This window comes from Schistocerca gregaria, chromosome 6 (assembly GCF_023897955.1).
Source record: "Schistocerca gregaria isolate iqSchGreg1 chromosome 6, iqSchGreg1.2, whole genome shotgun sequence".
NCBI classification, from domain to species: Eukaryota; Metazoa; Arthropoda; class Insecta; order Orthoptera; family Acrididae; genus Schistocerca; species Schistocerca gregaria.
This window is the reverse complement of record NC_064925.1, coordinates 382,491,373-382,505,603: the sequence shown is the minus strand read 5'-3', so window position 1 is coordinate 382,505,603 and position 14,231 is coordinate 382,491,373. Positions and strand designations below refer to the sequence as shown.

The 14,231-nt window shown below is 37.9% G+C and overlaps 1 protein-coding gene across 4 annotated transcripts in view; it reads right to left on the bottom strand.

Annotated features, from left to right (window-relative positions):
• LOC126278092 (lysosomal-trafficking regulator) overlaps window positions 1-14,231 on the bottom strand; it is a 543,055-nt gene that overhangs the window by 65,001 nt on the left and 463,823 nt on the right. For all 4 annotated transcript variants that reach the window (XM_049977936.1, XM_049977935.1, XM_049977937.1 and 1 more), the window contains exons 44-45: window positions 13,762-13,920; window positions 6,263-6,507 (exon numbers count right to left, since the gene is read on the bottom strand). In XM_049977936.1, the coding sequence (XP_049833893.1) occupies window positions 6,263-6,507; window positions 13,762-13,920 (404 nt within the window). The remainder of the gene's footprint in view (window positions 1-6,262; window positions 6,508-13,761; window positions 13,921-14,231) is intronic.

Here is a 14,231-nt window from a genome sequence, read left to right as displayed (position 1 = left end):
TGAAGTTCACAAAACCAAGACACATCCCTAAAGATGATGTGGTGTCACTCTTGTCGCCACTTATCACTCTGTGCACCACTGACGACATGTCTCTCTCTTCAGTTATTAAGGGAAGCTGCAAAAAATGGAGGCTATATTGACAGCTCATGGTGCTCTAGATGTCCTCACAGTGTCCATGTACTAAAGATAGAAACAATACTGTATTTATTACTATTTTCTATTCTTTATTTTCTCTTAGTACATTTTACTTAGATTTCTTCTATTTTCTTCACTAATAGAACTGTAGTTCTTCAGAACACACACACACACACACACACACACACACACACACACACACACACACACAAAATCTGCAGTCTCAGGCAACTGAAGCTTCAGTTGTGAGTGAGAGTTGCATTTGCATTTGCGGATGGATAGAGAAAGCTATTGCTATTCCTCTAATACCAAAAGTTTCTAATTTGCATAAGACTAATGAATGATTCCAAGATTCAAAGCCCTTAAACAAATTTAGAAATTTCTCAATTATGTTGTTTTCTTCACCAAGTTTGTTCAAAACTTTACAGAAAAAAGTTGCTACTGCAGTTACTGTGCACCACACTTTTCTGAATCCTTGCTGTGAGTTGTTTGGTAGCTTGTATTTGCAGAAACAAGGGTCCATTTGGTCAAGAGTTACTTTTTCAAGTAACATGCCAAGCACTGAGGTAGATAAATTCTTTATGGCAGTGTTTTCTCCATTTTTTTTATGCTGGCCATACCTCAGTAATTATTAAAAGGTTAGAACAAGTCCCTGGCCAATTTGAATATTTATTAAAAGTGTGAATCAAACAATGGAAAATCCAGGATGGAATGTAACATCATTGTGAAAAGGAAATTTTCCACTCACCATATAGTGGAGATGCTGTGTCACAGATAGGCACAAAAAAAAGGACTGTCACAAAGAAATAAAGCTTTATTTATTTGTGATAGTCTTTTCATTGTACCTATCTGCAAAGTGTGAGTTGGGTTATTAATTCATTTCTGCATTCTGTATGTAATCCAAGATGTTAACTCATCCCAGCCAATGGATGTTTATGTTCTGAACTTCATAGGCACTGGTATCACATTATTATCAGTAAGCAAAAGCTATGAAATGATCACAATATTGTGATTGTTTCTTAGCCTTGGTTACTGGTAACAACTCGATACCAGTGCCTATGAAATCAATTTGTACACCACAGCACTGAAGATGATCACTATGTGACTGAAAATAAATTTGCTATCAATAAACCATCAATATTAAGTGACCCCCCTCCTGATTTCTTCGAGTTTAGTTCCTTCAGTGATTCTGTGACACTCTCCCATGGATTAAAAAAACCAGTGACCAATCATGTTGCCCTTCTCTGTATACGTTCAATATCTCCTATTAGTCTTGTTTGGTAAGGGGCACACGCTCTTGAGCAAAATTCTAGAAATGGTCATATGAGTGTTTTTTTAAGTCGCCTCCTTTGCAGACTGACTGCACTTCCCTGGTGTTCTACCAATAAACTGAAGTCTATCACCTGCTTTACCCATGACTGAACCTATGTGATCATTCCATTTCATACCCTACAAAGTGTTACACCCAGGTATTTGTAAGAGTTAGCCAATTCTAACAGTGACTCATTGATATCATAGTCAGAGGATACTACTTTTTTTGTTTTTGTTTTGTGAAATGCAAAATTTTACATTTCTGAACATTCAGATCAAGTTGCCAATCTCTGCACCACATTGAAATCTTATTAAGATCTAGCTGAATATTTATGCAGCTTCTTTCAGATAGTTATTTATTATAGGTAACTCCATCATCCGCAAAAAATCCTGATTTTACTATTAATATTGTCCGCAAGGTCATTAATATACAATATGAACAGCAAGAGTTCCAACACACTTCCCTGGGGCACATCCAAAGTTACTTCTACATCTGACAATGATTCTCCATCCATAACATACTGTGGCCTTCCTACCAAAAAGTTCTTAATCCAGTCACTAATTTCCCTTGGTACTTCACGTGATCATACTTTCGACAACTAGAGTAGGTCAGGTACTGAGACAAATGCTTTTTGGAAATCAAGAAATACTGCATCTACCTGGATGCCTTGGTGCAAAGCTTGCAGTATATCATGTGAGAAAAGTGCGAGTTCGGTTCCACATGACTGATGTTTTAGAAATACATGGGCTGGTTAGCATTGAGAACATCATTCTGTTCAAGATATGTCATCACTGTTCGATCTCAAACTGTGTTCTTAGATTCTACAAAAAATTGAAGTCAAGGATACTGGATGGTAGTTTTGTCATCAATTTTAGTACCCTTTTGTAGAGAGGTGTGACTTGTGATTTGTGATTTTTTCCAAGAACTGGGCATGATTTTTTGGTCAAGAGATCTATGATAGTTTATAGTTAGAAGAGGGGCTTACTCAGCTGCAAATTTAGCATAGAATCTGATAAGGATTCCATCAGGGCCTGGAGGCTTGTTCAATTTTAATTGTTTCAACTGTTTCTCAACACCACTGATAATAATACTTATTTCGTTCATCTTGCACCAGTACGAGGATAAAATTGGGGCAGTTTTCTTGGGGTTTCTTTTTAAAGGAACATTTTAAAACAGAAGTAAGCATTTCAGCTTTTGCTCTGCTACCCTCAATTTGTGTTCCTGTCTCCTTCACTATGGACTTGATACTAACTTTGGTGCCATTAACGGCCTTTACATACAACGAATTTCTTTGGGTTTTGTAAAAGTTCGCTTGACAATATTCTGCTGCGGTAGTCACTGAAGACATTATGCATTGCTGGCTTGACAACCAAACACGTTTCATTCAGCATCTCTCTCTGTCTATAGTCCTATGCTTTGTTTTACATCTATTATATTTCTTTATAAGTTTCTTTACACTGACTGCATACCATGAATGGTACCTCCCATTATGAACTGGTCTACAGGGTACACACCTATCCATAACATGCTCAACTATTCTTATAAACTTGAGCCAGCCGGTGTGGCCAAGCGGTTCTAGACACTTCAGATCTGGAGCTGCGTGACCGCTACGGTCACAGGTTCGAATTCTGCCTTGGGCATGGATGTGTGTGATGTCCTTAGGTTAGTTAGGTTTAAGTAGTTCTAAGTTCTAGGGGACTGATGACCTCAGATGTTAAGTCCCATAGTGCTCAGAGCCATTTGAACATTTTTTTATAAATTCGAGCCATAGTTCCTCTGCAAGCTCCTGCCCTATTCTGAAAGTTTCAAGTTCCTCACTGAGATATGGCATTACTGATTTTTTATCTAGTTTACTGAAAATATATACCTTTCTGCTTGTTTTAGTTGCCCTTTATACTTTGGTAATCATTGTTTTAACAGTTGTGTCATGGACACTGATGCCAGTTTCAATGTGGACATCCTCAAAGAGATCAGGTCTATTTGTTGCCATTAGATCCAATACATTTCCATTATGAGTTGGGTTCCTAACTATCTGTTCGAGGTAGTTTTCAGAGAAGGCATTTGATAAAGTTTCACAGGACGTTTTATCAGGCCCACCACTAATGAAACTTTAATTTTCCCAATTGATTGTTGGATGATTATAGTTTCCACCAACAATTACAGTACAATTGAGGAACTTATGTACAACTGAACTGAGGTTTTATCTGAAGTTTTCAGTTACATCAGGGCATGAATCTGGTGGGTGTTAGAAGGATCCAATAATCATTTTATGCCCACCCCTGATACCAAATCTTGCCCATGTAATCTCACACGCAGTTCCAATTGCTACCTCGGCGGATTTGAGTTTCTTGTCTAGTGTGACAAATACACCACCTTCATATCAGATTTGCCTATCCTTTTGATATACACTTAAATTCTCCCCAAAAATCTAACTGCTATCAATTTCAGGTTTCAACCAGCTTTCTGTGCCTAGTATCATGTGAGCTTCATTGCTTTTCATGAGAGCTTCAAACTCTGGCAATTTGCCGTGAATGCTACAGCAAAAGTCCAGTGTTTCCACAAACACTATTAAATGAGGAACATAGGAATATTCTATGGCCCCCTATGCATTACTCTCAGGAACTGCAAAGTCACATCAAGACTGTTTATAGGGCACACAGCGATATTGGACCAATGGCGTTCCTCGCACTCAATGCACAAACTGAACATGAAGGAACTCCAATACGTAGTAATGTGAGAAGTATCCTCCGCCATCCACTTCACAGTAATGTGCAGAGTACAGATGTTAGCTTCCAGACACAGTATAACATGGACACTGAGGAGTGCTGCTGTCATCCTGTTCACTTGATCTGTGAAGTCGATGTCCGATCTACTTCACATAGAATCATTCAGAAGATGATAACTTCTTCACTATACACATGGTCAACTGTTACCTTTGTAAAGGTGCACTCACTGCATTTATTCCAAATGAAAATCTAAACTGGAAAGTTGGAAGGGGATTTAAATCCAGCCCCTCTCAAATACAAAGTCCACCATTTCCAACAATGTTCAACTTACTTAAGTGTTTTCAACACCAATGTAATTCTTAACTACAGCTGCCGATCTCTTTTAAAGTAGCAAAGAATTGTGGACACCACACGATACAAACTTCAGAATCTAGTTCTACATTTGTCGATCGTCCGAAGGTTCAATAATACAGGATGTACATAAAGCCGGGAACACTTTAAATTATTTATTGTACAAGCACTACACATTGTACAGATGTCATACATATTGCATTTTGAAGAGAAATTCTAAAAGTTTTTTTTTACAAACATTTGATATGCAAACCATGACTGACCCAGCACACATCAATACAGTAATCGAATTCTTGCCATACCCGTCCCAGCATGGCATCGTTGACTGTGGCAGTCACTTCCCGTATTCTCTCCCAGAGCTCTGCTACATCATGTGGTAGAGGCAGTACATACACCAGATCTTTAATGTGTCCCCATATAAAAAAGTCACATGGAGTGAGATCTGGTTGGAGCCCCTCCTGCTGAAAGATGAGCAGAGAGTCTGACTGCGTTTGAGTCATCAGCCTTTGCTACAACATGTCCAAGTAGGAATATCCAGTGACAGTGCTGCCGTTGAAGAAGAATGGCCTGTACAGTTTTCAACGGGACAAGGCACGGAAAACATTTACCTTTGGAGAATCACGCTCAAATTCAAATGTATTCATGTGGATGCTTTGTACCCCAGACTCGACAATTATACCTGTTCACTTTCCCATTAGTGGGAAAAGTGGCTTCGCCGCTAAAAATTAATCAATCAACAGTGCCATTCCTATGCTCCTTCAATTGTTGCAACTGTGAGCAAAACTCAAAACACTTGACTTTAGCATCATCATTGAGCTTCTGCACAAGCTCCAATTTGGATGGTTTCATAGACAGCTTCTGTCACAGGACTTTCCAGACTGGCTCTGTAGCCATTTTGAGTTCACAGGATGCACGACACACTGGTTTATTGGACTCCTTAGGAAAGTCTCTCGTACACACTTCAAATTCACTTCACTCACACTGGGACATCCACTTCTCTTTGCCGGGCACAAGCAACCTGTCATAACAAATTTGCTGTGCCAGTGGTAAATGGCCTTCCTTGTTGGTGGCTACTTACTGTACTTGGTTCTAAACATCAGTTGAACAGCTGTCTTTGTCAAACTCCAACACACAGAAAGCTTGCTCTATACCCAAACTTGCCATGTTTGCGACTAGCACTGACTATTAGCAAATTACCGAACTACACTGTGAAGGTATTTAAAAAAAAAAAATCAACTTTCAGGGTCTCTCTTCAAAATCACATATGTATCTATCTGTACAATGTTTGGTTCTTGTGCAATAAATAATTGAAAGTCTTCCCAAACTTTATGTACACCCTGTAATGAAAACAGTAATTATAGAGACAGTAATAATAATAATAATAACGTTATTGTGTGCACTATACTTATGCCATTTGCATAAAACAAATATTCCAAGACTTACCAAGCAGGAAAGCGCCGGTAGATAGGCACAATAAATAAAACGCACAAACACACACACAGAATTTCGAGCTTTTGCAACCGGCGGCTGCTTCGTCAGGAAAGAGGGAAGGAAAAGGAAAGACGAAAGGATGTGGGTTTTAAGGGAGAGGGTAAGGAGTCATTCCAATTCCGGGAGCGGAAAGACTTACCTTATGGAGAAAAAAGGATAGGTATATACTCGCGCGTGCACACACACACACACACACACACACACACACACACACACACACACACAAGCAGACATATATATAAAATACCTGTAGGAGCGAGGACTTTTCAGATCGAGAACATTGCTCGTGTAATCAGCAAGAACAAATGGCATCACGGGATACTGCATTAGGTCGTTGTAGGAACGCCCAGCCATTTTGTTCAACTGTGACAAATACTCCCAGTTTGTAAGTAGGCCCTCTCTCCACAGATGAACTGCATCACTCAAGCTGTCTGCCGCTAGACGATTTGGCAATCTGCACTGGGCCAGCTCATTTGCGAACACATCACGCTCCTGTAAGAGAACGTGATACAGTGAACACACAACTTCATCACAGAGTTTGATGTTTTTACTTCATAGCCACATCCATGTGTTTAATACACACAACAAAGGTGGCTGAAATGTAAGATTTTTGAAATTATGAATTTCTTTGTGATACTGAAGAGATAATTATGGGTCAGACAAGATAAGAATAAACAAGAGTATGTAGAAAACTTGCCAAGGGTCTTTAATGTTGTGAGGCAAGACAGTGAAAGATGAAAAATAACAATGAAAGGCTAGTAACAGCCAAAATGTGAACAACAATAAAATATTAAAATTAGGAAAGTTAGAAATTTAAGAGGTCAGAGACAATGAAAGGAACAGACTGAAAATAGAGGGAGAGATGAACACAACAGATTGATTCAACAAAGATTACAAGTCAATCATCAGCTGCAAAAGAAAACCTTCATATGGTTTACTTTACTAGTGAAAGTTTAAACTGTTGAAACAAGTTTTCTTGTGCAGCTGATGACTGACTTTTAATCTTTGTTGTAATATTCTGTATATGCTGAATTACAGCTATGAACAAAATCATAAAGCAGATTGTGACAGAGGTAATGGAGGAGAAACAAAGTGAGGGGTTGTGTGTGTGTGTGTGTGTGTGTGTGTTGCAATTTAATAAATCAGGATGAATTATTTTAAGTTCATGATACACATTTTTAGTAAACAAGCAGATTCACATTGTATTCTGTACATAAATGCTACTTATTGCAACTTTTATTTTCCTTTCACTGTGACTATTAATTCGTTACATTTCATGCAAGTATAATTAATACCAATACTATAGAAATTTATGGGAGCTTAGTTAAAGTGGAAGAATGTAAACAACATAATCACCACTGGTTGATTAACTGCCCCCCCCCCTTTTTTTTTTACAGCCTGGCATCATACTTTACACACAGTAAAACTTAAGTTACAATTTGTATGGTAACTTAGGAATGAAGATGCTTTTCCAATAATCATGTATCACTCCCAGCTCTGCAACTATCACTGAGGTGCTGATCTATTTAATAAGTGCAACTGTGATAAAAATTTTACAGCAATTTATGATGTCTTGTAGAAAAGGTATGCAAATCTTCAGAGTATACTCAAAGTCTTTTCTAGCTCTTGTGTAGTGATACTTATCACTCCAAAGAAGTGACGCGCATCCCATCTTTTTACCAAAGAATGATAGCCGTAAATGAAAATGCATAATACTCATAAATGAAAACTATAAAACAACCTGTCATGAGTAAGAGCACAGATATTGTGAGAGACTGTTATTTTTGTTTGCATGTGACGAGTCATACTGAGGGACAATGTGTATCCTCAAGATGTGACAGCAATTGCGACAGCTTAAAGGAAATACCTGCTTGGATGCCAAATGTAATTTCTGGGGACTGACGAGCTGCTTTGAAGGGGTGCAGAAGCCATTAAGAGGATAAATATAGACTTTTACCAATTGAGTTTACCCTGTGTTAGAAAACAAATGAAATGTTCTTCCACGATTCACTTGACATTCTTTGTCTGCACTGTAGCACTGAATGTTAATAGTGACAAGAAGTCTTATTATTATTTTAATGACAACATCTGCTTGAAGAATCAATAGATGGGTTATGAATTCAAGATGGATTTCTTGCATTATTTAACATTATAAATGCTGTACAGCTTATGTCAACATCTACAGAAGGGTAGCTGGATATGAGTCAGATATAACCATACAAGAGCCACAGTCAAGAAAATAAAAAGGTAGAAGAAATAATCTGTCCAATGGACTACATTTGTGGAACCCTAGCAGATTCAGTTATTGATGGAAATGTAACAGACACTCAAAATATGTAAGAAATCATATTGACAAAGGAAGAAGCATTGGACAAAAAGTGATAAGAAGAATTACTGAATCAAAATACTTGAGAAGAATATACTATTTTACTCGAAGAATTGTTGTGAAATTGTGCCACTGCCCTTCGCAACTGGATATAAGACTGATTGAAGAAATAAGTGTTCAAAACCAAGGAAAATATTAAATCCAAGAAATATAATGAGAGTCGTGAGGCCCCGATAGAATTATCAGAAACATTTGTTTGGAATCAGGGACAAATTAAAATAAATGACTACCAAAATTTAAAATGGAAAGAGGATTTTTTTAGATTATTTTCAAAATCATTATCAAAGTGTTGGGAGGACACAAAAAAGCAAATTTTGTTCCGAGGTATATACAAGGGGATCCCGACAACTGGGAAACATCTCATTTGGAAGAATTCACTTTGTGGACTGAATTCCAAGAAATTTTTTAAAAAAAGCATTGGTCATCCGGCTCCCAAAAAAGTTGGCTCTTCAGTTATTAGATTCTCATTATTCAGGATGTATATTACAAGGGAACAAGTTTGTGGATATTCCAGTTTAAAGAACACTTTTTACTGGGCAGAAATACACTACAACCCATGTGAAAATATGTTTTATCTATGTTAAGTGAAGATATACTTCCCCTTTTAGCTGTAAAACTTGTCAATCCTTTGAATAGTAAAAGTTTTACAATCAGCATGGAACTTCCTAGCACATCAGGAAACAAAACTCAGCAAAAAAACAACACGTTTTGAAAAGATCATTAATGCACGGCAACATGCACATTTCATGTTTTCATATTACAAAAGTTTAAATAAGAATTCCATCTAATACAGCACAATAGCTTCAAAAACAATGAAATCGAGATTGCTCTACGTGATATGCTTTTGCCAACCAGTCATAGCTCATGTCATGTGACCTCACCAGCCAATGATAGCAGGTATTCAGAGTATACATCACGTGATACAGCCAGCCAAAAGCAATATCATTCTTAAATAGCACAAACCCACAAATATGAAAAGCTGATGATTAAATTAATATACATTCAATATAGCTACAAGAAAAGCTAAGCTATCACATATAATATTGGTTGTCAAACATATTTTTTTTTGCGAGTTCCTACACTTGCCGTACACCTCTGGTGATCGTCGAGGGGACACTGAATAGTGCACGGTACATCCAAACCGTCATCGAACCCATCGTTCTACCATTCCTAGACCGGCAAGGGAACTTGCTGTTCCAACAGGACAATGCACGTCCGCATGTATCCCGTGCCACCCAACGTGCTCTAGAAGGTGTAAGTCAACTACCCTGGCCAGAAAGATCTCCGGATCTGTCCCCCATTGAGCATCTTTGGGACTGGATGAAGCGTCGTCTCACGCAGTCTGCACGTCCAGCACGAACGCTGGTCCAACTGAGGCGCCAGGTGGAAATGGCATGGCAAGCTGTTCCACAGGACTACATCCAGCACCTCTACGATCGTCTCCATGGGAGAATAGCAGCCTGCATTGCTGCGAAAGGTGGATATACACTGTACTAGTGCCGACATTGTGCATGCTCTGTTGCCTGTGTCTATGTGCCTGTGGTTCTGTCAGTGTGATCATGTGATGTATCTGACCCCAGGAATGTGTCAATAAAGTTTCCCCTTCCTGGGACAATTAATTCACGGTGTTCTTATTTCAATTTCCAGGAGTGTATATCAAACACAAATGTGCTGGGTCTTCTAGGCCCAAAAGTTTTCTATGTGGCTAGTCTTCTAAGTGTTAAGTTTTGAATGAGAATCAAATGCTCCATGATTTAAGAAATTCTCTGCACATTCTGACACATAAAATAATTCATCATGGAGGAAAGGGAATTTACTTTGAAAGTAATGCTTCTCAAACAACCCTTCACAATATTTTCCAGTCATCTGTTAGAAATGAGGGGCCCAGTGGAAAAGGGGCACATGCCACCTGTGCAGTGATTTTGTGATTTTGGTACAGGAAGACAGCCGTAGCCATCTAGTATCACAGAGGAGAACTTCTAGCACAGTGGCATGTACCTGTTCCTTTAAAGAGAGCATATTATATTTGCTGTTATTCAGGACTGGCATATTCTCAGTGGAAAAAAGGCTCATGCCAACAGTATCTCTGTTTCTCATGAGTCGATTCGTCTCATTGGTTGACTTGGTTTCAGAAAGCCAATCAGAAAGCATAAAAAAAATCATAAAGGAAATGAGTGGAAAGATAATGAAAGGAAGAGGTTAAGAAACAATGGAAAAGAATATAAATCCCAAAAAATAAGATTGTGCCCAAGAAAGTGTTTCTTAGTGCCAGTGATCCATGCTGCAAAACTAGTTTCTGCAAAAAATTCTCAACACTGAATGAAGAACAGGAGGAGGCAATAATTATTGAGTTTTTATTGGTTGGGAGATTATACTAAGCAAAATGCTTATTTATTTGGATTAATGTGGCCTAATAAGTGCAAAAAAGTGTATCCAAAGAAGAGGAAGGATCCACCAGTAAGTCAGAGGAAGGTTTCTTTCAGGTATTTTATTTGTGACACTCCATTTACTGAGGTTGAAGTGTGTAAAACTGTAGTTTTAGCTGTTCATGCCATTTCTGTTAAACATATGAAGATTATCCATAGCAATGAAGAATGTGATGCCGAGAGTCATGAATCTGCAACATATGTATCTGTACATACACCTAGACAGGATAGAAGAGGCAAGCATTCTTACAGACCTCATGCCATTGATAACGAGAGAAGAAATAAGGTTAGAAATCACTTTGAAATGTTTCCAAGATACACATCACATTATAGTAGAATGCAGAATCCAACCAAGTCCTACACAACCTCTATTCACTCGAATGCTGGAATGTACCACTTGTACTGGGAAGATGTTAAAAACACACATGAAGTCACAGTGAAACACATGAGTACAAAACCATTTTCACCACAGAATATAATATTGGTTTTAAATTACCATCAAGTGATACATGTCATACTTGTGATTCTGCTAAGGCACGTAATAACACCGAATCCACAGACATCAAACTACACCTTGAGAAACCTGAAGCTAAATGTAGTGCTCTGAAAAATGACTCAAATGAGTCAAAACAGGATGGTAGTGATGCACTCGTTTGTACATGGACTGACAACAAGCACTGCCAACATCATATATTTTGACGGAAACAGTATTTTATAAGAGACGACTTTGGTCATATAATTTCCGTATTCACCGTTGTAGTGATGAGAAGGCAGTGATGTGTGTTGGTCCAAGAATGTTGCATCTAGAGGGGCCGAAGAAGTAGCTAGCTGTGTTTTAAAAGGCTTTAGACGTGGTGAAGGAAGAATGTCATTGAAGGCTCATCATTTATTGTGATTCATGTTTTGGGCACCATAAAACTATGTTATCCTATGTCTGTGGTTGTACCTCCAAGATAAAAAGAAATTTGATGTTGTCGAGCACAAATTTCTCCTCCCTGGTCACACGTTCCTGTGATGTGACAGGGTTTTTGGAGTTACTGAGAAGCTGAAAAGAAAGACACAGGCTGTGTACACTCCAGCAAAATGGGTTGAACTTAAAAGAAAGAGCAAGCAAAAGAACCCATTCATTGTGGTTGAAATGAAGAAAGACAACTTTGTGTCATTGTTGTATAAAATGAACAGTATCGTCAAACATAATCTTACTGTTGACAAAAAGCCTGCAGACATCAGAATCTCAATGCTGTTTAGATTAGTGAGTGGTGAACATTCTGTATATTCACCCAATCAAACTGAGAAACCTGAGCGAGTTACTTTACAGAAGTGACGTGGACGATTTACGAAGCTTGCAGAATGCCAGTTAGTTCCCAAGTATCCAAATGGACATCAAATTAAGGCAGAAAAGTTCAAAAAACCTTCAAAGTTTGTTTGTGCCAACAATATATTCAAGTTTTTATCAGTCACTGATAAGTGATGGTAGTGACGATACAATGGAACAGGAAAACATTGATGGGGAGTTTGATTATTAATGATGTGCTATGTAATGTGTCTACATGTAAAGGATTTCATTTTCTGTACTTAAAATTGTAATAAAGTGGCCTAATATTTAATAGTATTTGCAAAACACCATCTAGTAACTTTAACAACTGTTAGTATCAAAGCAGGAGTTCACATTACTATACAAAATCATATTTCCTTAATTCCCATTTCCTGACACAACATACTCTGTTGGCATGTGCCACTTTTTCACTGCACCCTTCAAATGTAAACAGTTTTGACGCCATGCTCATCAAAAGCAATTTATTGTCATGAAGTGTTGCAAGGTCTTTGTCCTAAAGCCTTTGACACATTTTGCTGCCCGCGGACACTTGTGTGTGCACTGTGTATTGTTGTTATAAACGGGTCTTAGTAACTAAACTTTTATTTTGGTGTTATTCTCTCCTTTACGTTTTATTTCTGCAGTATTATTCTGCAAAATCAGGCTAAAGTGAAATTCTTTGTTAGCATATCAATTCTTACCAGCCAAAATTACAAAAATTAACTGAAAACTAACACAATGAAAAATTCCCAGAATTCTGAAAAGTTTCTGAATTTCTAAAAAATTCCCACATTTTTCCCATGCTGCCCTGGGGAGTACACATCCTGTTGTTATAATCACAGGTACGGATCGTTATAAGAAGTACACAGAACGGCATTTAACAAGATCCAAATATAAGTAATCTCATAGAGGAAAGTCTTTTGGAGATTCTATCTTATCAAGTGCAAAAAAAGATTTGGTATTGTGGTTGGAAAAACGTAAATGAACTATTAATTTCTGTATTTGGGGTGATCCAAAAGTTCTGTGCAAAGGCCATACAGTCTAGAATCAGTATACCAAATCATAATGAGCAATAAAGCAATGATCCCACTGACAGACCAGGCTGAAGATGCCTGTTTGGTAGAAAACCATTCCCTGCTGCACATCCTCATCCGATAGGAATCATCGACACTTCATGGCCTTTTTTAAGGGACCAAATGCGTGATAATTGCATGGGGAGAGATCAAGACTATAGGAAAGATGCCTGAGCATCTCCCACTTGAGTTGGTGTAACTTCTGCATTACAAATTTGCAATATGAGAACATGCATTATCACAAAGCAGCAGCACCCTTCATCTACAGTGATGGTTTTCAACAGACATCTGCCCCATATGCATTACTCATTCTCTGATGGATTTCTACCAGTATTTGTAAAGAATAACAAATATGAATGATGCAATAATCCCTTGCCTACATCTCCATGCTTACATACCTACATTGGAAATGTGCTATGTTACGTTGAGTGAGGAGAGTTTATGAGTGCATAGCAGGACGCAGTTACCACATGTCCAAAGTAATATTTGGTGTGGCAAAAGCAGGGAAACCTGGTAGCTACCAAGATAGCAAAGGTGCACACTAACCTTGGAAGACTGAAAAGCAACAAGATATGTTCTTCCATTCAAAAGGAAAATCTCCAATGCTCTCTCTTGTAGCTGGTATCTCCGGTTGTGAATTTCACACACGTCTTCGAAGTTCCACGCTGTCGAAGAGAGGTCAACTTCATCAGGCGATAGCTGCCACTGGAATACAAGAAAACTTTGAGTTAGTTCCGATGATTTTAATAATAGGTGTTACAAACATTTTACAAGTTTAGATGAAAACAAATGAGGATAAATGACAATTTCACAAGCAGTGGGTGAAATCTTTTCTCTCAATTACACATCTACATTTCTGCCATGCTAAATTTCTGCTTCATATTGATAGTTCATTCACAGAAACTAATTTTAAGGCAGTACATTAATTACAAAATGTTTCTACACAATAAAAATATAACTGCTCATACTCAAAATTTATTATTAATAAAATGTAAAAGTAGTTTATCTCAAAACAT